This window comes from Camelus dromedarius, chromosome 12 (assembly GCF_036321535.1).
Source record: "Camelus dromedarius isolate mCamDro1 chromosome 12, mCamDro1.pat, whole genome shotgun sequence".
Taxonomy (NCBI): Eukaryota; Metazoa; Chordata; class Mammalia; order Artiodactyla; family Camelidae; genus Camelus; species Camelus dromedarius.
This window is the reverse complement of record NC_087447.1, coordinates 13,428,056-13,455,497: the sequence shown is the minus strand read 5'-3', so window position 1 is coordinate 13,455,497 and position 27,442 is coordinate 13,428,056. Positions and strand designations below refer to the sequence as shown.

Sequence of the window (27,442 nt, the reverse complement as noted above, 5' to 3'; positions counted from 1 at the left end):
TCAAAGTACTTTTGTCTTTTTACATTGTGGTATTTTTTCCTATATCCTTTAAATTTTTTTGCAGTTGTTAAATACATCTATTTTGGATTTCACTAATTAGTTAAGAAGAGTATTCCACCCTAGAGTAGAAACAATTACTCAATAAGTGTCAAGTAAAATAGAGTAAACCTTGCTTTAATTTTTTATTAAAAATAATCCAATATTATTTTTGTATAAAGTATTAGCTATACATGCAATTTAACTATTTTCCAGTTGGAAAGCTAGTTGTGGCAAATCATTTATTTAATATTTGTCTCCCATGTATGTCTCTTAATTACTTGCCTCTCCATTAATCTGAAAAATCTTTGAGGTTAGGGATGGGCTTTTAATCAAACTTCTTATGATAATCTCTAAAAGTATCAGAACATTAAAAAATGCTACTGATTTGTTGAAAGAATAAATAAATTATCTTAAGACTTCAGGAATTCACTAGTAAGAATTTTATTTACAGAGAATTTTGTCCTGAACTCTGAAATAAGACATACAGAAGACTCTATGGACCAAAGAAGGAATGTGACTGAGTTTGTCCTCTTGGGGCTCACTCAGAGCCCCCAGGGTCAGAAAATATCATTTGCTGTGTTCTTGCTCATCTACATGGTGACAATGGTGGACAACCTACTCGTTGTTGTGACTGTGGTGGTCAGTCCAACCCTGGGTTCCCCTATGTACTTCTTTCTTGGCTATTTATCATTCATGGATGCTCTTTATTCTAATGCAATCACCCCAAATATGATTATACACTTACTCAGTGAGAAGAAAACCATTTCATTTCAAGCCTGCATGACCCAGCTTTTTACATGGCACTTTTTTGGTGGTGCTGAGGTTTGCCTCCTGGTCGCCATGGCTATGACCGCTACGTGGCCATCTGCAAACCTTTACATTATTCCACAATCATGAATAAGAGAGTATATGTTCTGCTGCTGCTATTGGCCTGTGTTGGTGGGTTTTTACATGCTGTAGCTCATCCTTTCTTTGTTTATAACCTTCCCTTCTGTGGTCCCAATGTCATTGACCACTTCGTCTGTGACATGTACCCTTTGTTAAAACTTGCCTGCACTGACACCTACGTTATTGGCTTCACTGTGGTTGCCAATGATGGGGCAATGTGTGTGGTCATCTTTATGCTCTTACTCATCTCCTATGGGGTCATCCTGCACTCCCTGAAGAATCTTAGCCCAGAAGGGAGGCGCAAAGCCTTGTCCACCTGTGGCTCCCACATTACTGTGGTGGTCCTCTTCTTTGTCCCCTGTATCTTTATGTATGTGAGACCTCCTTCTACCTTACCCATTGATAAATGCTTGACAGTGTTTTATACTATTATCACTCCTATGTTGAACCCTCTAATCTATACTCTGAGAAATGGAGAGATGAAACATGCCATGAAAAAGCTCTGGACCAGAAAAAGTACATGAAGCAGCAAGGATATATATGTCATCTATTATCAAAGAAGAATTTTTCTTTCCAAAAAACATATATGTAATTATTGAACTGCAGTAAACTTCTCCTCAGGTTTAGTAAATTGGATGTGATGAAAAACATTTATTTTGTGAATACTTCCAGTGATCAAAATATACTCTTAGAATTTGCATAATTTTATAGTTCAGTGCATATGTATATATTATTTGAAATACAGTTTTAAGATTTTCAGTTTCTTAGGAAACTGTGTATAATTTTGGGTGTAAATGTCTCCATTGAGAACATAGATTTATGTACTATATGATAAGTTAAGCTACATTTAATACTGTGAATTTATTTTAGTTAATGGAAGATTTTCTCTTGTTACTCTTCAGTAATATAATCTTTCTCATAATTAATAGGACTCATTATAGCTTAAAAAATAATAGAGATATAACATAAAATGTCATTCACTCTCTTTCCCTAAAGACAACTTATGCTAACATTGAGGTACATATAATATTTTTGAGCCTGCAAGACCCTTTGCACGTACTATTTTGTTTATATTGCTTAGCAAGTTAACATTGAAGCAAAATGATGTTTCAGTTGTAATACTAATCATAAGGTGGTTAATAAAAATTATCTGAATGAACAAGGTTCATTCAATGCAGGAAAATAAACAAATCTTACTTCTTTTCCCAGTTGCATAATCATATTATCTGTTCAAGTGGAGCAGATTTGTCTGGCCATATAGTTTCATTAAGATCAACCATTAATCTTCCCAGATAGTTTAGAATATCTGGGAACACATCTGCTCTTTTTCAATATCCCCAACTCCTCTTTTGCTTACAGTGTTTCATAGCCTTCTATAGAGATGCAGGCTCTGCCTTCCATGTGTAAATTTAGTATAAACCATAATCCACAAGCTTCAAACACTAACTACAGAACTTGACATCAGATGTTATGGGTGATACTGTTAAGGAAGATGTTGACTATATATACCATCTTATCTATCTTATTAATGAAATACTGATTACTAGATAATAAAGAGGCCAGAATATATTGGGGTTTTTGACAGACATATTCATAAAATAGTCTCTCGCTCTGAATCAGTGATGCAATAAAATATTATCTGCCTCTAAATGGTCAATAGAATGTGGTCAAAAAAGCTTACTATTCTACTTCCAATTTTTAATCTTGATTTATAAGGGGATAAGTCTTTGGGGCAACGGATGGTTTTTATTAGTAAGTCACAATGTATGAGAAACCTTATGTTCTGAATTTTATACTTGTTAAGTGGAGATTTTTTATATCATCTCAAAGTCTTTTCAACTACAATACTATCCTCCCAAAATATCAAACATTTGAGTTGATCAGATTTTATGTAATTTATTCTTTCACTGTTAGATGTTTCTATGGAGTGAGAGTTGCATCCCTCTCCAAAATCAGAAGTTAAATCACTTATAATGTGGTGATATTTAGAGATGGAACCATTAGGAAATGATTAGGTCATGAAGGTGGAGTCCTCATCATTGAGATTAATTTCCTTTTAAAGAGATCCCAAAGCTCACTTGACCCTTCTGCCATGTGAAGACACTGCAAAACAGCAACTGTCTATCAACAGGGAAGGGACCTTACCAGATATGCAATCTGCTGGCACCTTAATCTTGGACTTTTGAATCCCCAAACCTGTGAAAAATAAATGTTTATTATTTAAACAACCCAGTCTATGGTATTCTTTATTAGTAACCAAATGGACCAAGTCAGATATTTAGTTAATTTTCAAATTTTTGTAGTTATTTCAATTGATGAGATTAAAGTCTTTATTAATTTTGTCTGTTCATTGGTCTACAATCTCCCTGAAGTCATGGAAATTTTCTTAATTGTCTTTGTGTTCTCTGTTTCTTGAACAATATAGGGGACCCAGAATCCACTCTATAGGCTTTATCAATTACTTAAAATCTTGATCTATTGAAGTGAGTGTATTTTACAGATAAATATTAACACACTCTACATTGAAGAGATATATATATTATATATCTTTATATATTTTATGTATCTTTATATATAAATATATATAATATTGCTACAAATATTTACTCTTCTTTGACATTTACTACAAATATTTAAAATTATTATGTCTTTTTTCCTGTAATTATGAATGTTTTATATGAAGATCTTATTTTAATATTCTTTTACTTTTGATTTTTTTCTATTACATCACTCTTGGTCAATTTCATAACTTTCTAATGATTTTGTCAATTTTAATCTTTTTTCAAAAATATAACCTTTAAAAATATTTTATATTTTTAACCCACCTATAATATATTTTTGTTTATGATGAGGAAATAGCTAAGCCTAAATGGTATAATAATCTGCCAACATAATTTTATTAATTTCAGTAACAATTTTAAAGTTTTCTATTTAGTACAACAAATTTTACACCATCAAGAGTGCTCATTTTGGGGGACCACTCTCCTCATCCTCTCCTCCTCCCCCAAAACTATAGGGTCATTTTGCAAAGTTTGAAAGCTTCCCATAAAATGTGTTTAGAATGTCATGACACTACATGTTTATTGTAAGAACTACATTTTAATATCTTGTGTTCCAATCCAAAAAAAAAAAAACACATTGTGAATGATTGATTGGTGTCTCTATAAAAATTTGTAATCATCTTCACAGAGTATACATGCATCTTGCCTTACGGTTTTATTATTTAAAAAGAGGCCCCTCTTATTTACATTTGATTCATATTTTCAATGATCTGGTCAGAAAGGTCTTTGTGTCTTTTTCTAGCATTAAATACAGCACAATCCTCAAGGTCTCAGTCATGTGTCTGTTTTGAAGCATTCATAGGCCTGTATGCACAAATACACAGGTTTGTATTACACCACAACTCAGATCTGTATCAAACCTCATGAGAATCTCTATGACCATTTGTACATAGATTTTCAATAATATGTAGGTCTCTATCCAATTAAATGTGTGTGTCTAGATGTGAAGACACATAGGTGAGTAAATGATGGCACATAGATCAGTATCTGACTACCTATCTGAAAGCATTTGTTTATGTATATGTACATGTATTTGATGTGCTCACATACAGGCCCACATCTGTCCACACACAGGGCTATTTTGCCTTTCAGTGGTCTGTATCTGACAGTATATGAATTTAGGCAGAACTTGACTAAATAATTCTTCTGCCCTGTATGGCATGGACTGAGGTCACTCTCTGGCATTCAGCTGATTGCTGGGCTTGCAAGGAGGGTCCAAGATGATTTCAATTCTCTGAATGGTGCTTTGGCAGGGATGGCTACAAGACTGGGCTCTTTTGGGTTGTTTTCCTTCTCCATATGATATAAGACAATGTAGACAATGTCTGCCCAGTGTGGTTGTCAGACGTGTAAAAGGGCAGCTCAGGGCACCCAGAGGGAAGGGGAAAAAGCTATCAGGTATCCTAAGTCTCATCCCATCATGACTTCAGCTTGAAGTCCAGTATCTCCAGCTCTAAATCAACACTGCTTCTATACATTGAAGGAAACAATCAACAAGATGAAAAAGTAACCTATGGGATGGGAGAAAATATTTGCAAATCATATATATCATAGTAAGTTAATATCTAAAATATATAAAGAACTACAACTAAATAACAACATCAAAAATAAATAATAAAAGTGGGTAAAAACCTTGAATAGGTATTTTTCAAATAGGTGCTTTTCATACAAATGGCCAATATGGACATGAGAAGTTGCTCAACATCACTAATCAACAGGGAAATGCAAATCAGAATTAAACTGAGGTATCATCTTACACCTGTTAGGATGGCTATATGAGATACATGGCAGACAATACATTTTGGCGAGGATGTAGTGAAAATGGAACCCTACTATACTTCCATGTGAATATAAATTTGTTCAGCCACTGTGGAGAACATAATGGAGATTTCTAAAAATATTAAAAATAAAACTACCATATGGTTCAGCAATCTCATGTCTGTGTATATATCCAGTAATATGACAGCAGGAATCTGCAGAGCGATCTCTACTCTCACATACATTGCAGCATTATTCACAATAGCTAAGACATGGAAACAACCAAAATGTCCATTGACGAATGAATGGATAAAGAAAACATTATATATATATATATATACACACACACATCCATTTTTGTCAAAAAAAGTATACCTTAATTCAAAAACTAGTTTTTTTTTTTTCTGGATGGAGACATAAGGGAGACACTAATAATGGCTACAGAAATTTATGAACTGTTTGTAGAAAGGGAACCCTGAAAAAGGAATTTTGTGCTTCTTCAGGCTGAAATTAGATTAAATTCAATTAGGTGATTGGATTTTTCAATTAAAAGTAAGCTGGCACAGGTGCTAGGTTTGATTCCTCTCTGTTGAGAGATTAAATGGACTTAAATGCTGCTTTTGGGTAATAGGTTGTGTGAACTTCCTTGCCTCTAAGTGATCTGCATTTGCTTTTGAAATCTTTTGCACTTTCCTTAAGTGAATACATATTCACAGTGACCTATGCTCCTATTTGACCAAGTGTTTTGAAACTTCTGGATGTTATTGACACTTTCTGTCAAATTCTAATTAAAGCTCTTTGGACTTTCAGTTGACTTTGCGATGCTTCAGAAAGCCATTCTGACTGGTGTGAGTTGATACCTCATTGCAGTTTTGATTTGCATTTCTTTGATAATTAGTGATATTGAGCATTTTTTCATGTGCCTCTTGGTCATTTGTACTTCTTCATTGGAGAATTGCTTGTTTAGATCTTCTGCCCATTTTTGAGTTTTTTTTTAATTAAGTTGTATGTGCTGTTTATATATTCTGGATATTAAGCCTTTGTCAGTCGCATAATTTGCAAATATTTTCTCTCATTCTGTGGGTTGTCATTTTGTTTTGCTCATGGTTTCTTTTGCTGTGCAAAAGCTTATAAATGTATAGGTCCCTTTTGTTTATTTTTGCTCTTATTTCTATTGCCTGGGAGGACTGGCCTAGGAGACCATTGCTAAGATTTATGTCAGAGAATGTTTTGCCTATGTTTTCTTTTAGGAGATTTATTGTGTCTTGTCTTATATTTAAGTCTTTAAGCCATTTTGAATTTATTTTTGTGTATGGTGTGAGGGAGTGTTCTAACTTCATTGATTTAAATGCTGCTATTTAGTTTTCCCAACACCACTTGCTGAAGAGACTGTATTCTCCATTGTATATTCTTGCCTCCTTTGTCAAAGATTAATTGACCATAGGTCTGTAGGTTTATTTCTGGGCTCTCTATTTTGTTCCATTGATCCATATGTTGGTTTTTATGCCAACATCATGCCATTTTGATTACTGTAGCTCTGTAGTATTGTCTGAAGTCTAGGAGGGTTATTCCTCCAGCTTCATTCTTTTTCTTCAGTATTGCTTTGGCAATTCTGGGTCTTTCATGATTCCATAAAAACTTCAGGATTGTTTGCTCCAGTTCTGTGAAAATGCCCTGGGTAATTTGATAGGCATTGCATTAAATCTGTAGATTGCCTTGGGCAGTGTGACCATTTTAATGATAGTGATTCTTCCAATACAAGAGCATGGGATATCTTTCCATTTCCTTAAGTCAACATTAATTTCCTTAATATATGTTTTGTAGTTCTCCATGTATAAGTCTTTCACCTCCTTGGTCAGATTTATTCCTAAGTATTTTATTGTTTTGGATGCAATTTTAACAGGAATTTTTCTTTACTTTCTTTTCCTTCTAATTCATTGTTTGAGTGAAGAAATGCAATTCATTATTGTATGTTAATTTTGTATCCTGCTATATTGCCAAATTATTTTATCAGCTCTAGTAGTTTTTGTGTGGAGCTTTTAGAGTTTTCTACATACAGTGTCATATCATCCACATATAGTGACAATGTTATCTCTTCTCTTCCAATTTGAATTCCTTTTATTTCTTTTTCTTGCCTGATTTCTGTGACTAGGACTTCCAGTACTATGTTGAATAGAAGTGGTGAGAGTGGGCATCCTTTTCTTGTTTCAGATTTTAGTGAGAAGCCTTTAAGTTTTTCACCATTAAGTATTATGCTGGCTGTAGGTTTGTTATAAATAGCTTTTATTATGTTGACATATGTTCCCTCTATACCCACTTTGGTTAAGTGTTTTTTAAATCATAAATGGGCGTTGAATTTTATCAAATGCTTTTTTTTTGCATCTATTGAGATGATCATGAGGATTTTGTCCTTTCTTTTTTGGATATAGTGTCTCACATTGATTGATTTGTGTATGAAAGGATGTTTTTATTTTTAAGGCGATGCATTCTTGTGTAAACTGCACACCTAATAATTGTGTAATGAGGTTTTTTTTTAGTATGGATGTTGCCATGTCTTTCTTCCATATGTGTTGGCTGTTATTCCTTTGATTGTGGGTGTGGGAAGTGTTCTGGCCAGAACATTCCCTGATTATTGAGTGGGGACTCCTTTTTGTTCTGTGGCTCTCATGGCTCTGACAGGGGCCAGATCTTTCCCCCTTTTGGTGGAATGGAGGCTTCCAGACCTGTCTCTGAGCTGTGCTGTGTAGCTGGCAGTGTTGGAGTCCTTTAAGTACTCTTTGTTGACTCTGCCCTTGTCCCTGCTTTGTCTGCAGGAATGTCAGTGCTCTGCTCTGGCGTCCTCCAGGTTCTCTGCTCTCAGCGCTACAAGCACAGTTTTGCCAACTTCTGATGTACACCTGGATCGTGGCGCACTGTCAGGTCAGCACCATCCCCAGCACCAAACACTCATCCTGCACTTGCCCTGCTGCTTGATCTCTGCTTGCTAGACTTAGAGGCCTGCACTGGCAGGGCCCCAGCCCTCAGTGACTGCGTGTTGGTGCTGCTGTGTCAGTGCCGTCCCCAGCACCAAACACCACCCCTGTTCTCACCCCATTGTGCAATCCCTGCTTTCTCATTCCAGAGACCCACAGGATGAGCCACCAGGTCAATGCTGTCCCCAGTGCCACATCTGCACATGTAGGTGGGCTCACAGTAAATGGCCACACCAGCCTTTTCCCCACGTGTGCCAGAACTCCACTTTTTGCTCATTTGTCTTAGAGGCATGGGTCCAAAAAGGCACCTGTGGAGCAAAGGGGTCCTCTCTGCCTGGGGTTGTAAACAAATCTCAGTCCTGTCTATGAAGCTGAGGAGCCCCTGGGTACAGATTCAGGTTTCAATCCCACCTCGGCCTGGGAGCCGCGACCAGTGAATATGGTGGCCATGGATGAGCCCTGCCTCTCTTCTCCCAAGAACATGCCAGCGATGCTGCCGTGGGTCTGTGGGGGCAAAGCTATGACACAGCTGCATCGCACCCTACTTCTCCCCACAATGTGCACCAGTAGTGTTGCTTTCTTTCTTTCTTCTTTTATTTTTAATGGGGGACACATGCTGTTCTGTTCTGTATACCCTCCAGGCCACAGCACATGAGGCTGCCTCTGTGCAGTCAGCCCCACTCCTCCCCCTGGCTCAGGCAGCCAGTCCCGGCCCACCCCTGCCAGCTGGTGTCTAGGGCTGAGGGTCCCAGGGACCCTTTGTGCTGGTTTTACTTAGTTCTGTTGGCCAAGGGCTGCTGTGCACAGATCCAAGCCTCAGAGGTTACCCCTGTGTCCCTGCTGACCTCTCCATTGGAGAGGGGGAGTCCCAGCATAAGAGAGCTATTTCTCCTTTGCTGCTTCCTCCCCGTGGGACAGGTTGTGCACTAATTTCCTGGTTCTTCTTCTTTTTTTATCCTGCCAGACTTGTGACAAATTTTGTCTTTTGAAGAAGGCGATGTTCTGTCAAAGTTCAGCAGGTGTTCCGAGTGGATGGGTGGGTCCCTGGATGTCTCTCTCGGTGTGTTCACGGGAGAGGGTGAGCTAAGAGCATCCTTCTGCTCTGCGATCTTGTCTACCCCCTAAGCTAAGCTACTTTTAAATTTATATCCATTCAATATTGTTTCTTAAGCACCTACTAGGTGACCAGCGATGCTCTACCCTAGCATGAGCAAATAAACATAACTCCTGACCTCACAGGGATTGCCACCTTGTGGGGAAAACAGAGGAAATAAAAGTCAGCAAATAACTTAGGTTAGTTTGTGACTGTTGATATTCAGGATGTAACCAGATGAAGAGAATAACTGAGGGGAGCTAGAGAAAGTCATCAGGAAAGATTCATCTAAGAAGGTGGAGGTTCAACTGAAAGTGGAAATAGTGAGATTTGGACAGGCAAGGGAAAACTCTGGAAAAAAGCAGGCCAGCAGTGAGCTGCATAAGGAACACAAAGCCCAGAACTGAGACATACTTGAATTATTCAAAAAGCAGGTTAAAAAAGGAGAGACAGAGACAGAGAAATGTACTGGAGATGTGGGCAGTAACATGATCTTAACCTGACTCACATGACTAAAAGCTGCCATTGGCTGCTGTGTCCTCAAAGGATTGGAATAAATTGGAATGGGGAGAACAAAATATCACTGTCCTTCAGGAAAGATTTGTTCTAGCATATAAGTTAATGACCACACAAGGTCCCTTGCTTCATCCACAGCTTCCTCATGGCATTTTTCACCTCCGTGTTCCTCAAGGTGTAGATCAAGGGATTTAACATGGGTGCAACAATGGTAAAGGACACAGCCATTGCTTTTTCTATGGGGTAAGTGATCACAGGCCTCACATACAAGAAAATGCACGGCACAAAGAACAAGATGACCACCATGAGGTGGGAGTCACAGGTGGAGAGAGCTTTATGCCATCCTTCAGAGCTGCAGGACTTCAGGGAGCAGAGGATGACCATGTAGGAGGTGATGAGGATAAGGAAGATGGCCAGACACATCACCCCACTGTTGAGGATGACCAAGAGGCCCAGGATGTGGGTGTCTATGCAGGCCAGTTTCAACAATGGAAACAAATCACACATAAAGTGATCAATGACATTGGGGCCACAGAAGGGTATCTGATATATAAATAGAAGCTGTATAACTGCGTGGAAAAGTCCCCCCAGCCAGGCCCCTCCCAGCAACAGGCAGCACACCCGAGGCCTCATGATGGTCATGTAGTGCAGGGGCTTACAGATGGCCACGTAGAGGTCATAGGCCATGACAAAGAGAAGGATGATCCCCACTCCACCAAACAAATGATCTGCAAAGAGCTGGGTTGTGCAGCCTTTGAGGGAGATGGTAATGCTCTCAGAGAGGGAGTCCACAATCATCTTGGGGGCGATGACAGAAGAGAAGGTTGTATCCATGAGGGACAAGGAGGTAAGGAAAAAATACATAGGTGATCTCAGACTCTGATCTGTGACCATGGTTACCACAATGAGGAGGTTTCCCAAGATGGTGGACACATACATGATTAGAAACACAGCAGAGAGTATTCTCCTCAGCTCTGGATTCTTTGTAATGCCCAAAAGGATGAATTCAGTCACATTGTTGGGATTCTTCATTTACTGTGGGCTGATGTAAACTTATCGGTCTGAGCTGGAAAATCTACAAAGAACGTTACTTTTAATTAGGTATAGCTGAAAGTGTTGGACTTTTTCTTTCTTTTTCACTCTGTCTCATACCCTCTTGTCCTATCTTTTTACCTGGACATCAAACTCAGCAACCAGTTGATAACAATTATATCCTGAGAACAGCTTGATTCTACTAATCCATCCAATATCTTCTATCTCCAGTGTATATCTAGCTTTCCTTCCTGACACTTGTTGCTTAAGACACTTAGAAGACCCTTCTTCATCACTCTGGTGCAAGCACATACCTGGCAATATGAATAATTAGCACATCTCAAGGAAATCCTAGATCTTTAGTAGACAGGAGCCAGTGGATAAATGGTAAGCAACTTACTACAATCTTAGATTCACTATCTTTCCTTCCCTGTTTCACTCTCCCCCATTCACTACCTCCCTTTTGTTTTCCAAAATGAACCACCTTCACTCAATCCCTTCTCTCAGCCACTGTCTTTCAGGAGACCCAAGCTAAGAGTCTGACCTTCATTTATCACTAGACACACCTAATAACCAAGAGCTTGAAACAATTCATCTCATTTCATTTATTTATTTCAAAAATTATCAATCACCAAAAATATGCTAATTGAAGATCTTACAAGACAGATAGGTCATATTCCAAGGACTCTTCACTTATTAAGTACTATACTCTTTCCATCTACATTTCTCCCCCTCAAATTGGAATATTATTATTACTGTGAATATTCAATCAATCCCTACTCTTTACCAAGCACTGGAATAGTCTATGAGACAGTTTCTTCATTTTAGAGATGAGTCAAAAAGTCATGAAAAAAAATGAAACCACATTCCCACAGCTAGTAAATATTGAAGCCAAGTTCAAGTCCAGCTTTTCCTGACTCAAAATCAACACCAATAAATAACAAGTGATATTGCTCCTTTTATGATGAGGCTTAGTGTGGAATAGATATTGATCATTTAATAACTTCAATATCACAACATCCCACTGAGGTAAATATATGCTTCCTGTGCTTATTTCATTCAATAATTATATAATAAAATTCAATGAGAAATCCAATGATAATTCTGCAGTAAAGAACATGTTTTATTTATAAATAGAATCCAATCCTGAAACTACAAGTTATAACCTTTAACTAAGTTTCCAAGATTCTGATTATTTTCCAGATATGCAGAATTGAAGAAAATACCTTAAATCTCTTTCTCTGCTCCAGGAAGACCCAGATCCAACTTGTCCAACACCATCCCTGCAGATAAGTTTGAATCAGTGTCAATCATTTATTCCATTTTTTCCTTGTGTAGAGCCACACCCAGATGAAACAAAGGATTCTAAATAATAGTGAAAAAAGCAATAAAACATGACTCATTTATCTTGTACTCCCTATGTACCAGCAAGTTGCTTGGTCTGCTATTTGCATTATTACATCTTTTTATCACACATGGGATGGGTACTATCACAAACCTTACCTTGAGGATGAGGACACTAAATCTCAGACACATAATGCTTCTCTTCTGGAATGTGTGGAGATTACAAATCCAGGTAATCTCATTTTGAATCAAATTCTAAGTGTTACACTATACCAATGAATAGTGAACAATGGCCTCAACTGGCTAAAGACAAGTGTTATTAAAGTCAAATGATGTGGTAAAAGAACTGGTTCAGTGGCAAAGTTCTCTTTGCTTGGGATACTTAAGCAGAGGCTGTCTGTCCCTTGACGAGAATGTAGTTGAGATCATTGCTTTAAATGGGGATGTAAACTACAGGTTCTCTAAGAGACTTCTAAACACTCAAAGACCCATTCTTAGACTCATTTTTTCTTATTAAACAAAGGATATATTTTCCAGGACACTTTGCAGATCTGCAGTTTAGATTAACTCCAGCCTCTCCCATATCTAGCCCAAGAAATTTAAAAAAAAATGTTAATAGCCCTTCAAGGACATATTCTTGAAAAATCAGGGTATTTTCAAGGACAATTTTCATATCAGTTTTAACTCCTTAAGTGGATGCTTAGGGATAGCTAATTGATTATCTTTCCACAAAATTTTGAATGGTGTGCTATGTGCATACCAATTATTTAATTAAATTTATATAAATCCATGAAATTGAATTCATCTACAGAAAATTTCACTGAGCCATGGCACCCAAGCAGAGTGGTGCCTGCTTGTCTCCAGAACTGAGTGCCGTTCTCAGAGCCCGGTTGCCATTCGTCTGACAGTGAGGCTCAGAATCCCATTTCGCATCTTCCATCTTTACCATTTTTATCCCTAGACATGTTTTAGCCAAAACCAAGAGCTGGACCATAACTGGACTCCCAGTTGTGTGTTGAATCACTGCCTTCAGATCCTCTTTGTGATGTTGTCTGTTTCTTTCCAGTGTTCCTGTGAAATGCCATTGCTCAAAAGACTGCTCATATAAAGAAGTGAGGAATTACATTTCATCAATTGTCTAAATATTACCTAGACTGTATATATTTCTGTTCCATAGCATGTCTATTAATGCAAAAGTTTCAAGGCAATGCCTTCTCCATAAAGAGGGAGACAAGACTGCATGAGCACTCCTGAACAATGCATGTACAAAATAAGTTCCAGAAGGGAAAATATCAGTATGATCTACAAACTTCAAAAAAGATGAAATGAGCTAACTAATCCTTGACATGAGCATTGAGAAAATTAGAAATTTGTAAATTTAGAAATTGAACAAGAAGGACAACAGTATGAGCAAGGCATGAAGAAAGAAGGGGAAACATGGAGCAGAGTGAAAATTCAGGGCCTTTTGACATCAGAAAACCTGGGTTTCATTATGGACCTTCCAGGGATATAATTAACCAGAAGTTATTTATTCCTCTAAATCTCAGTTGCTTTTCAGAGTTGTGGTATTAAACATTCAGTTCCTAGAATTATAGCTTAAATTTTAATGTTCAAACTTATAAACATTAAAATGTAACAAGAATGTGAACTTATATTAGTTTAAGTGTTTATTAAGTAGTATAGTGGCCTGGCACATTTTGTGTGTCTCATAAAACTTAGTCCCATTCCCCCCTATTAATCCCAGGTTTGAAGGGTCTTGAGTAGATGCACTCAGCCAGACTGGAGTTCAGTTAGGGATGGGTAGTAAGAGTTATAATACTAAAGAAACCTATGTAAGTTCTTGAATTTTCACATTAGAGTTACTTCTTTGTTCCGAGTACCTATAATAAGTCAGACAACCACTCTGTCCCTCACTTTCATTCTCTGTGAAATGAAAAAAAAAATGACACATATTGTGCAATTTTGTTGTAAAGATTAAATGATTTTATAAACATAAAAGGCTTAGATCAGCTTCCTTATGTTTTTTCCCAGCATGAGGAGAATGCTACAGACCACAAACTATTTTAAAACAGGTCCCTTGCCTTTGGACCATGTGTTTACATATGTTTGCATTAAATACTCCATGGCCAGCAGGGTATCAGTCCAATGACTCCTCCACACTTGGCAACACATAGGTTTTTGAACTGACTTTAAAAGAAAATTCTTCCAAACTTGTTTTCTAAAACACAATTTTAACAAAAAGTAGAATAGTTCAAATAAAAATAATGTATTTTTATAAAAAGTTAAAGTAAATTTAAAATGGACCAAAGGAACATAGTTTATATAGGTAGATAGAGCGACAGAAATTTAAAGTCCAAGAACCTCTCCCAACCATAAGTGCTCATTCTCATTCAACCCTCTATTAACAACTTAGTGAATGCTCTTTAGAGGCGCGTTTGTATGTAGGTATATACACAGTCATGCATGTGTTCTACTCTATGTAAAAGTACATAAATATATACTAATACATTTGAAATTCTAGTTGCACTTTGTATGGGCACTATTTGTCAATACTTATGACTTTTCCTTCATTTTAATTGCTACATACCATTCCATTTTATGGTTACCACATAATTCCTTTAACAAGTCCATGTTTGCTCAAAATTTATTCTAATAGTTTGCCTTATACACAGGGTTACAATGAACATGACTTACAGAAATCACTACTTGCTTGTTTGAATATTGCTGTTGGAGAAATCTGTGTCATCACCAAACAAAACAAATATGCATAGATTTAAATTTGGTAGATCCTGTAACATTGCTCTCAAAATCCTGAAGCATCTTTCATTCCCATAAATGGTGTATTAAAGAGTAATTTTCCCCACAGCCTTACAGACACTAAATATTATCAACATTGTATATATTTTTAAAAAAATGAGGTAAAAATTTAAATCATTTTAATTTACATTCACTTAATCATTCATTCATTGAATTTCACTGTGACATAAACAATGAATTTTGGCCTCCAGATGAAGCTAAATTAAATGCAATGCAATATCTATATAGAGATATATAATCTATACACGTATCTAAATATCTAACTCAAACGAACAACAATAATATATTATTTAGTATATCTTATGTACTAGAAAATTTGCTTAATATTTTATACATGTTTTCTCATTTAATCTTCACAATTAGCTATGATGAGACATACAGTATGGCTGAGATAAAGCAAAATAATTAATGTACTTAAGAATATACAATTAGCAAGTAATAAATACTGGATTTGAATCCAAGGAGACAACTTTAGAGTTGATTGTGTTTCTTGTGTCTGAATTTCTTATAGAGCTAAATGATTTATTCAGTAAAATCCTGGATAGCAGGAGGGGGAGGGCAGTGTCTTTAGGGAGTGTCCCTGTGTTGTCGTTTTTAAGGAGCAGTAGTGCCCTGTGCTCCTCACAAGACCTGTGCCCCGAGCACGTGCATCACCAAGACTGTCTCTGGTGCAGGGCTTTTTGGCTTATTTCTGTCAGTTAGTCTTTCTAACTCACTGTGCTTTCCTTGAAAGATGAGTGGACATGGAATTATCTACAGTAGAACTTTCCCTGGACAAAAATTAATATGCATTTGTAGATATAAAAATTAATTCTGTCTTGGAATGCTTCCAAAGGGAACAGGCTTAATTCCTGAACAACCTAATGCATCACCCATAGCACTGACTTACATGTATATACATATATACATGCACATATATATTTAGTTCAGTGTATTAGTTTCATTAAATAATTATAATAAATATATACTGACCAAAACAGAAAGAAAAATACTACATAAAGTCTTTCCAAAACTGATTAGGGAAAGAATAAAGTTAAAGGAAGTTAGTACCAGAGGAACACAGAAATATATACAATATATATTATTATTATATATATTACTTATATAATACATACACAGAGAAAATTGCTCAAAAAATGGGAAACATAAAATCTGTCTTGAAGTGTCTTATACATTCCAGCTACTCCTGTTCCTCCTTTTCCTAACACATCATCTCTGAAACATAAACAAACTCTTTCATTTACTAATCTCATAATCTGGATAGAGTCCTAAAGGTAAACACTTAAATTTCCATAATGCCAACCAAGAGGAATGTGAATTAAGCTACAGACTGTTGATAGCTCAAAGCTCTCCATCTTGAGGCTAAAATTTGTTTATACAGAAAAAAAAGGTGATCTACTAACACATTTAAAATATAATTGTGCATGCATACAAGTGATTCAATTATTTCAATGATTTCAAAATAGTACTTCAAATTAATAATATCATGTTTAATACTCAAAACATTTCTAAAAGCACCTCCACAAGTCAGTCTGATGTGGTCTCTGTGACCTCTAAAACCAGCCATCTGATGGTCCCTGTAAGTAGGAGGCAGAGATTGTACAAGTAAATTTTCTAGAATCAAGTCAGGGTAACCAAAGACCTCACCTCATCAAGGATGTACTCACACAAACTTTTATGTACAAAAAGGTGGGACTCATGATACATTAACGTTTCAACTTAGCAATTCCAAGCATGGAGGTGAGTAAATTAGGACTTACACGGGAAGCAAATCATCCAAATACTTAGTGGGAAGTTATTTTGACAGAACCAGGATTTCTACTATTTTTGACGAATTTTCAAATGACACAGGATTTCAACATGTGCAGACTTGCATCATTTCAACTGCATCCCTCTGAGGCTGTGTCTCTACTGACCGAGGCACTAATCATCATACCAGTGAATTTCCAACCGTCCCTGCGATGATCCACTTCTCCCAGGGGCAGAGCTTCGCTGGAGCCATGCCAACCTGATGCTCTACCAGCTCAAAGCCAGATCATGGTATCAACAGTTCACTTACTTTTTCCACAACTAAACTCTCTTTTTCAGCAGAAGAATGGCCACACAATGATCCATCTCCCTGTATGAACAAATGAAAAAGTCAGTAGGACTTGTTTTTGGCCACCTAGCTGGTACCAGAACTGAATTTTTCTGTCACCCAATCTGGTGCTCTCTACATCTCTCAAGGCTATTAGTAAAATTGTGTGACATCTAACTGCAGGATAGTTGCCATGATAAAGGATTTTAAAATGTTTCTTAGCGAGAAAAATAACTAAATCTTTTCTCACTGCATAAGGATTAGTATTATCAAATGGTTTGTTTTCAATTTAGAAATATTTGGGGTTATAGCCTTCATTCAATTTCTACCTTTAAAAGTAAAAAATACCAATGCCCTACACTTAATAATACCCTTCATAGATTGCAACTGGGCCATTGATATATTTGACCGTACACTCTGGGAAGTCCCTTGAGAAGGAAGACTCTTCCAGTTTTACTGAATATGATCCTCACAGGTGATCGGCCAACCTCTTTGTTTAGATTGCCCTTACTAACATTCTAAAGTTACCCCACATGCTAACCTAATTATTTAGACACGGTTCAAGGCAATATTCCTCAATTGTTTTTTCACTATTGCCCCACAAAGGTGCTTTTTTGGCATTTAGACCCTTAGTCACTTCACCCTCTAAAATAGTAATACCACAAATGTAAAACTTATTTTTATGATTTATTTATATCTGTGTATTATATATAAATATATATACAGTAAAAAATGTTCATACCCCCCCAAACCATTTTTACCTACTTGAGAGAGATAGTACTGCCATCAAATGCATGTTTTAAATAACAAACATTTTAAAAAATAGAAGGGGTTTAATGTGCTTATTTAAATTTTGACCAAACTGAAATTCTGTGGTGCTTGAACTACACAAATCTTTACCCAAGGTTTCTCATTTATCAAAACGACTACTAGCAAAATTACATTTTTGTTTTTTTCTTTTTTTGTTTATCTGCTTATTACCCATCTATTCCCTACTGGAATTTACTTTCCACACAAAATACAATGCTGTTTATATAATTTCACCTTGTATACCCAGCTCCTACAATTCTCTTCCATTGTAGGCACTGAACAGTATGTTTTGGTTAAATAAGTCAAAATTTCCTAAGCTGAATTGACCATGGAGCCATTTTCCCAGTAATAAATGTTAACAGAATGGGATAGCAAGGGAAAAGCCCAAGGGAAGTAGCACCTGTTTAGCTCTTGAAGGTGCTACCCTCAGTCCCAAATAGAGGATCAGTCTCCTCGATGATTGAGTGGCTCAACTTTCCTCCAAATATCTCTTTCACCCAAGTGTCACCTCCTTTGAAATTAAATCATTTGAATTTCATTTCTTGACCCTGTTACATCCCACTTTTCATGATGCCCATGAAGGGTAGTATATCTGCACAAATGAGATCATTCCATGGCTTTTCGCCGACATGGGAGAAATCAAGAGAGTGCAAGTAGCCTGTTAAATGGAAGTCAACATATAGACAAAGAGAAGAAACCCCCTCAGCCAGCCCCCATAAACATAAATAAATAAATAAGGGAAGAACAGCCAACAGCAATCTTCACAACGTGGCCAACGATCAGATCCATGCTTTGGTGTTTTTACATCATGATATTGTTGTGGGCGAACACGTTCTTGCCTTGCACGGGAAAGCATTCAAGAGCAAGGCATGGCAAAGTGAAAGCAAGTTTATTTAGAGAGATACACACTCCACAGAGAGTGGGGTCTGTCTCATTCTGAAGGGAAAACAGCTTAGGAGATACACACTCTATAGGCAGAATGTGGGCCATCTCAGAAAGGTGAGAGGGAGAGAAGATGAAGGGTGTGGGGTGTTTAGTTTAAAGTGAAAGTAGGTACACAGTCCATAGACAGAGTGTGGGCTGTCTCAGAAGGCAAGAGAGACAGCGACCACGACTTGCAGAGTTGTTAGGTTTTATGGACTCGGTATTTTCATATGCTAATAAATAGGAGGATTATTCCAACTACTTTGGGGAAGGGCTGAGGATTTCCAGGACACACCCCCCACCCACTTTTTGACCTTCTATGGTCAGCCTAAAAATTGTCTTGGTGCCTGTGGGCATGCCAAGAGGCTCAAGGTCTACTGGAAGTCGAATCTTCCACCATCTTCATTCTAACCAGTTTGTCCCATGCTCAATTGCTGTGTCATTCCTTCAGTGGTTGTGTTCTGCACCCTTTCCTCCCACTTCAGTATCAAGGAATAGTGTGAAGTAGGAAGAGTACAGGAAACAAAGTCTGAAAGATGATATTGTTACTTAACTTCATTGAGTCTGATTTTCTTCTTGTATGAAATGAAGTAAAAACCTCGCTAATGATAACCTTTGCTATATCAAGAAAATTAAAGTATGTAAAGAACCTATCAAAATGTATGCCTCATGGTTGGCTTTCAACAATAATTACCTCATTCCCCTCAACTAATGCCTAATATTTTCACTAAATTAAAAGTCCAGATTAAACCAAAGTATCCTGATGCAACATATTCAAACAATATTCATCTCATTAATTTCAGAGGAAACATACTTACTCCCTTATATTTTTTTGTTTGTTTGTCTTGTTTTTAAAGAATCAGAAATAATCAGATAGCAGTTTGTCCTCAGGAGAGATTTTTGATGGTGAGTATAAAGAAACATCTTAACAGGACTTAAACTTACTCACAAATTAGCAAGACTTTAACTGCTGAGAACTCCAGAAGATCTTTCATTTTGTCCTTCAGTTCTTACACCTTCCAAGTTTGCTTTTGACAACTTATAATTTTGCATCAGTCATCTTTTCAACCCCCTGGCTCCTTGTCAGTGAGCCCTTGTTGTAGCCCCTAAGACACAATCATTTGCCTTAGTTTCCCTCTTCAAATCCTCTGTTTGGTCCTAGAATAAAAATGACAGTTACTGAATACTTTACCTGTCCTTACACCTGGATTACTCTCATCTCCTGTCTAAGAGTCATACGACAAGATGAACTGCATGTCATTTACTCTAGATTCTGATGAAATGTTTAGTTCTCACCAGCAATTGCAAACTTGATCATTTTATAGATTCAGTGCTGATTATATCATCTTCCAGGCTTAGATTTTGGAGAACATGTCCTGTTTCTTATGAATTTGGGACAACCATGCACAGCTTAGTAAACACAGTTGCCCCAGTACCATGCTCTGGCATTAATGTATTGTCAAATTATGGAAAGAAGTAGCTCCATTTGACTAGCAAGTTTGTGAAGAAATATGTGTGAGAAATAACATGAGTTAGAGTGCTGTAATCAGAGAAGCTTTAATTTATAAAGAGTTATGTAATAATATAGAATGACCTAATGTCCTCCACGTGTATAGAGGAGACTCGCAGTTATCCCTCACTTTGCAAAAGTTCACTTGAGCCACTTTGCTTTTATGAAGGCCAATGTTAGGACTTGTTTTCACTAACTGAAAGAAATCAGCAGGGGATGTTGTTTAAAAATTTTTGTTGCCATATTAATGTTGGTCTTTTGTAAAAGTGAAGTGACATAACTCAAAATTTCAAAAAGAGGAAAAACTTGTAGTGCTGAAATGATTACCTGAAATGAGGCAAGGCTACAACAAGTTTGACAACATCTTCTGGAAGGTCAAAGTGAATCATTAAGGCTGCATGTAACTTTTCTTATCTATAAACAGAAACATACCAGAGACAATTGTGATTCATTAAGACTGAGTTTTAAAGATCTAGATTGGAAGTTTGTAGCTGAAACCTTTGAAAAGAAGGTGCATTTCAGTGTAATAGTTCCTGACACACTCTAGGGTAAGCATGTATGATATGAGGCAAGTAATTATTAAATTTCTCTTGGCTTCAATTTGCTTCTCTGTAAAATGGGGAACCTAATAATGGAATTACCAGTATAGTGCATGGATGAATCAACTGAAAGTGAATATGCTTGATAGATAGGTAAGGTGTTCATTTAGTGTAAAAATATGCATCAGACCTATAGGGTAATAGCTTTGGAACCTAAATATATACCTTTTTGTTTAATTGGATGAAAGTAAGTTTACACTTTTTGTTTCAAATGGCTCTTCAAGTCTTGGTATCAAAAAAGTAAACATTTTCTTTATATTCAAGAAAAATTGTGAGCCATTAAAACCAAATTATTTAAAACCAAATTAACAGTAACCTGTAATTTCTGGTTTATTTGTTGTTGTATGAAAATATAGAAAGGAGAGAAAGATTTTGAATTATTCTTTCCTCCTTTTGTGGGGTCTCTCTTTTTGCTTTTGGTCAATGCATAGTGCAGGGGGGTAAAAATCAGCAGTGATTCTTTCAAACAACTGTTTCCTCCCCATGTACGTACCTAAGAATTTCTATCCCTTATTGGCTTTGCCAAGAAGAAGCAAAATCAAGAGTTCTGAGATGAAGTGCTATGGAAAATCCAATTTCATCCAACAAACATGTATGAAAAATTTGGTAAAGTAGCAGTAAGACTCTGGAGTAAAACACTCTACAATCAAACTAGGGGTTTATAGTTGTTTTCCCCATTGGCTATTCTAAAGCTATAAACATGAACATTAAATCTTTGGTAAAGTGCATTACAAGTCATCAACATGCCTAATAAATGCCTAGTCAATATTAAACACTCAACAAATGTTAGTCTCTGAGCCATTTATTTCTGTCAGTGATCTGCAAAATTTCTTAATTTTTTTTTCACAATTTACAAAATGTATAACCCTCCCATGTATATAAATCATCAGTTTCTTGGCATCATGAACAGCCTAAGTTACTCTCCTCCTCAACAAACTCCTCATGGCATTTTTCACCTCTGTGTTTCTCACTGTGTAAATGATAGGATTTAACATAGGAGTGAATATTGCAAAGAACATAGTCACCAACTTGTCTACAGGGTAGGTGGCCACAGGACGTGTGTAGGTGAATATACAAGGGACAAAAAAGAGTATCATAACTATAAAGTGGGAGCCGCAGGTAGAGAGGGCCTTGCGCCGTCCCGCAGAGCCATGGGATTTCAGGGAGCGCAGGATGACCATGTAGGAGATGAGTAGCATGGAAAAAATGAGTAAGCACATGCCCCCACTGTTGGCTGCCACCACCACTCCAAGCCTGTAGGTGTCACTGCAGGCAAGTTTCAACAATGAGAAGAAATCACACCTGAAGTGGTCAATGACATTGGGACCACAGAAGGTCAAGTCAAATGCAAAAACCATCTGCACAGTGGCATGTAGGACTCCCCCAATCCAGGCCACCACCACTAGGAGCTGACAGAGCCTCTGTCGCATGATAGTCGAGTAGTGCAGAGGCTTGCAGATGGCCACATAGCGGTCATAAGCCATAACAACCAGGATGATGATCTCTGATCCTCCCAGGAAATGTTCCACAAAGATCTGAGTCATGCAGCCACCCCAGGAGATGGTTCCCCTCTGGTACAGTATGTCAATGAGCATTTTAGGAGTTGTGACAGAACTGAAGAGGGCATCTATGAAGGATAAATAGGTGAGGAAGAAGTACATGGGAGCTGAAAGTGCAGGGCTGAGGGAGATGGTGATGACCATGAGCAGGTTGGCCAGCATCGTAAATAGGAAAATGAGCAAAAAGACAATGAAGAGTATTTTCTGCAAGTGTGGATTCTGCGTGAGTCCCAGGAGAACAAATTCAGTCACATTCTTCGGAGGCATGAGGCAGTCCAGTCAGCAAGTGACACCTTCCTGGGGCCTAAATTATCTATAAGAATAAAGAATGATACCCATTAATCATGAAAGAATTGTGATCTGAATATTGTGGTACAAAAACAGAGCAGCCACTGTACCTGTGGAGCGTGTCCTTGACACCCCTGCCTCAGTGCTTGTTTCAGTTCTCTCTTACATCCTCCATGATGTTTCCATCTCTTCAGACACCTCGTACCTGTCACCTGTGAAACATCTATAGGGCAGCATTTGAAGGGTAATTTACTGTGAAAGTTCTGGGCTTTCTACACGATATCTGGATTCTCTTTCTTCTTCCAGCTCCGTATGACTCTGCTCAGTCATCTCTGTGTCCCCCGGTTTTGATTCCTCCTTTGTGTCTGTGGGCTTACAAATTATAATTCTCAGTTGTATTTTGTAAGCTGAGAGCTGCTGCACACAGGTAAGAGGTATTTCTTCTCCCATGAAAATTTATACCTGAATCCTCACTTTAACCATGGAAAGAAAGACATCATCAATAAATATCTACCATAAGCAGGTACTTTAGGGAAATGTATATGTCATTGGCAACTCACTCTCCTTGGTACCTAAGGTATCCAGGTGTGTTTCCTCACTGCACCTACCACAGTGCCTGGCATAATGTCTGCACTGCCTGAAACCCACTAGGTAATGAGTGAGCACTTGGTGAATTGCCATTCTCCATGGGTAACAATACACCTGCTTCCCCAGACCAAAAACCTACAATGAATTCAAGTATTCTCATCCTCCTGCTCTGTTTATCACACTCTCTACTTTATGAGAAACATAAATAAACATTTGAACATAAACTATAATCCAGTTTAACATTTTCAAATACACTTATAGGGCAAATATGAAATATTAATTACCTCTAAGAAAGAATATATTAGTGGGTCATTTTACTTTCTAGATGATTATAGTGTTTGCAAATCTATAGTTTTTAGTCTTCAAAAGTTGTTCCACATACAATTTAACAAAGTCATATTCAGTAAATTTACAGCTTTCATGGATTTGAGTTAAAAAAAAAACCTCTTGCATAGGTGTTCAATACACAAGGATCTATCAAGGAAAAAAATCCCTATTTTCAAAATTCTAAAAATAAAAATTTAATGTGGAGAACAAAAAGAAATAGCCCGCTAGGTAACGTAGAGAGGTAGGAATGTACTATATATCTACATATATACACACATAACCCCGACACATGCAAAATCTATTACTATAAATGCCTATGTCAAATTCATTCACTCAACAAATATTTATTGGATACTTACTATGTATATTAATGTATGTTTGTTTACACAATCATGATAAGTGTCCTTGTTAAATGTCCTTAGTGACTGAAGTTTCATTACCAAACAGCAGCAACTCATCCCTCCATGATGTGAATGACCTTCCCATTCCTTTATGTTTCTGCGACAGACGTTCTCATGCCTTCTTCTCCCATCTTCCCATAGCATCCATCGTCCATCGTTCCCAGTTACAGGACACTGCACTACTAATAGAATGAGGAAATCTGGGGACATAAATTTCCCAAAGAATAGAGAAAACATAAACAAAACAAGATGTATTCTGCCAAAAGTATGTCTTTTCATTTCAAAGATAAATGGATAAAGAGCTTTATTTTTATTTAATTTTTAATTTCAAAAATGTTCTAATTGAGTTATAGCCAGTTTATAATGTTATGTCAATTTCTGGTGTATAGCACAATTCTTCAGTCATATATGAATAAACATATATTCATTTTCATATTCTTTTTCACCATGACCTACTACAAGATATTGAATATATTTCCCTGCACTATACAGTATGAATTTGTTTATCTATTTTATATATGCCAGTCAGTATCTGTGAATCTCAAACTCCCTGTTTATTCCCTCCCACCCCTCCCCCGGCAACCACAAGTCTGTATTCTATGTGAATCTGTTTCTGTCTTATATATAAATTCATTTGCCTTTTAAAAAGAGCTTTATTTTTTAATTTCCCAAGCTGGAAAATGTATCCATATGTGAAAACAAAGTGCATCAGCTTCATTGCATTCCATTATTCTCTGGCTGACTTACCCTACAGGTCAGAAAAGAGTATATTATACATATAGTAAGAATTAGACATAATTAATAAAATCAGTTTAGAAATAATTGAAGAAATAAAAATTTCTTTTTTCTTTTATCTTTGGCTCCACAATACTCTTTCTAGAAATAAACCCTAAAGAAAAACATTCTTAAAACATAAAAATAATTATTTATAAATGTATTCAACACAACTATTAAGACCTGTGGAAAATTTAGAAACTACATGGACCGTTCAACACTGGAGAAATGGATAATTAAAATATGGTGCATCTCTTTGATTGATGTGTAGTTTTTAACAGAAGTGTTTTAAAAATTGTATAATATCATAGGAGATTCTTACATTGCATTATTAAGTAGGAAAAAATGATGCAAATTTGCACTATATAATTATTATAACTAATTTAATTCTAACTATATTATTCCTATAGCTAAGTTAAATACATATCACTGAGAAAATAAATCCAAACATTTTTTGTTTGAAGTTGGTGGTATTGCAGTTGAGTCGATCTTTCTTGATGTTTTGCATGTTGAAGAGGGATTGAGATCTCAGATTGGTGAGGATGACAGGTGATTATATAACTTGTAAGATTCATTTAAACTTGGAAATCTATGATTATGTGATTTCAGGGGAAAAGGAAACCTTACCTATGAAGTTGTCTGACGTAGCTCCATGGCCAGGGTCCCAGGCAGCGTTAGTTCACCAAGAAAGAAAGAAAGTTGTAAGACGAAAAATGCCAACTAGCTCAGCTACAATCAGTGTCTTTGCTGATTTACCTTTGGATAAAGTATTTCTCTTGAGCCTTAAAAGTGCTACCACACTTCCTGCTTGCAGGCCAGTTTGGTGAAGTTTCTCAGCTGTGGCTGATTGGACCTCAGGGGCATTTCACCATCATTAGGAGATCTTGCCAGCAACACGAGAACTTCACAATAGAACTCCTATAGCACTCGTCTTTAATTTTGAACTCCTCATTAAGTCTACATGAAGACAAAACACCATGATTAAAGAAAAAAAATAATTTTACCACTTCTGAGTTTATGTATTGATAACAAATGTGTATAATACGGAGGCTCAATATTAACTATTATATGAATTAATAATTTGGGTGGGTAACTATCTGATTTAAACATTTTCATGAATGTATTCTATATTTCAATTATCTACAATTAACACTAATCACAGCTTTAAATATTGTTTTCAGACGTACATTAAGTGACAATTATGAACCTTATTATAATATTAGTACTTTACGCCTAATAAAGTTCACAGCAATTTTCAAAGTAGTTGGATCTTGTCTCGTTCTGGAATTGAGATGACATGGTAATGACAATGATGAAAATAATTTCATCCTTCAGTTACATTCAGAGATGGTAGAATGCATTTCTTTCAACTATTTAAATTAAATCTCATAATATTCCTATGGAATAGAAAAAAATAAGCATCAATATTCACAATTTACAGCAAGTTTACATTACGGCAGGAAAATATGAACACCATTTGTGGTGGGGAAATAAGAAGCCAGGCCGCTAAATTCTGGGCCAGGATTCTTATGTTTCATTTATAGTTTTGTGACTCAAGTGTCATGATACTCATGCTGCCACCTATTGTAAGACCTATTACAATTACCTACTAAAATAAACACAATTGATATTTGAGATTATTTAAAAAATAGATTCAGTCCAATTCAACTTATGAATATTCCTATACAGAACCACACTAAATCACCATGTTCCAATATGCTTGAATTAATAATAAGAAAAAAATTGTACATAACTCTGGATTGGCTCCAAAGAATGTGGTGACTGTGAGCAGCACGTGTCATGAAGGGAAAGAGTTTAAGAAAACTGAAACCACATGAGTAAACCTGGTTTGACTAGACACTTTATTATTATAGTGCCAAAATAACACTTGTGATGTTAGATGCCAAAGATTGTATGAATGAGGGCCTGAAACTATCTATAGAACTATGGGGAATATGGATTTTCCTGAAGTGTCATCATGAAAATGTCTTTCAACCTGAATTTGTCTGTCAACTCTGTAACGAAAGCCAGAGTCAGATCAGAGAATTAACATGTACAGACAGTCATCATTCCAACCTCATAAAAGCTTGACATCCCTTCACAATGGCCCATTAAGTGGTCTTCCAGCCTCTACTTGAATAGCTACAGTTTTGGGCAGAGAGATTGCTTTAGAAACCCAACCTCTGCCTAGTCTAGCTCCCCAAGCCCTAGAGAGGCAAGACTTGGAAGGAGAACAGAGATAGGTGTAAAGCAGTGAGGACCGTCCAGGAAAATAATTTTTCAAAAAAGGAGTTTCTGGAGCTATACCAGGAAAGTCTGTACCCAGAATACAAATCCAAGGCCAGAGTGTTGTAAACCCTGAAGAGAGAACAATACAGGTTCTCAAACTTGAAGAGTAAATCAGAAAGAAACAGAAGAAATTTTATACAGATTTTACCACAGTTGATCAGAAATTAGGTGAGGAATGGATTAACCATGATATGTTCAGGGACTAATTTCACAAAAACAAGATATCTGCCAAAGTGTTTTGATGACATTTCCCTAAGTAGAGGAACATGTTCTCAA

At 36.7% G+C, this 27,442-nt stretch overlaps 2 protein-coding genes and 1 pseudogene across 2 annotated transcripts; 1 reads left to right on the top strand and 2 right to left on the bottom strand.

The window, feature by feature from the left end:
• The first annotated feature begins 534 nt into the window (after window positions 1-534).
• On the top strand, window positions 535-1,459 carry LOC105103482 (olfactory receptor 4A15-like; annotated as a pseudogene).
• An 8,470-nt stretch (window positions 1,460-9,929) lies between these two features.
• On the bottom strand, window positions 9,930-10,859 carry LOC135322577 (olfactory receptor 4C6-like). The gene has a single exon (XM_064491843.1). The coding sequence runs from the start codon at window positions 10,857-10,859 to the stop codon at window positions 9,930-9,932; it is 930 nt and encodes a 309-aa protein (XP_064347913.1).
• A 10,992-nt stretch (window positions 10,860-21,851) lies between these two features.
• Window positions 21,852-22,772, bottom strand: LOC135322576 (olfactory receptor 4C3D-like). The gene has a single exon (XM_064491842.1). It carries the CDS (start codon window positions 22,764-22,766, stop codon window positions 21,852-21,854), a length of 915 nt encoding a protein of 304 aa, XP_064347912.1. The 5' UTR covers window positions 22,767-22,772.
• Between the last annotated feature and the right edge of the window lie 4,670 nt (window positions 22,773-27,442).

What these genes read in the sequence shown, in the direction of transcription:
- LOC135322576 (XM_064491842.1), bottom strand. Translation starts at nt 22,766, where the DNA reads ATGCCTCCGAAGAATGTGACTGAATTTGTTCTCCTGGGACTCACGCAG.
- LOC135322577 (XM_064491843.1), bottom strand. Translation starts at nt 10,859, where the DNA reads ATGAAGAATCCCAACAATGTGACTGAATTCATCCTTTTGGGCATTACA.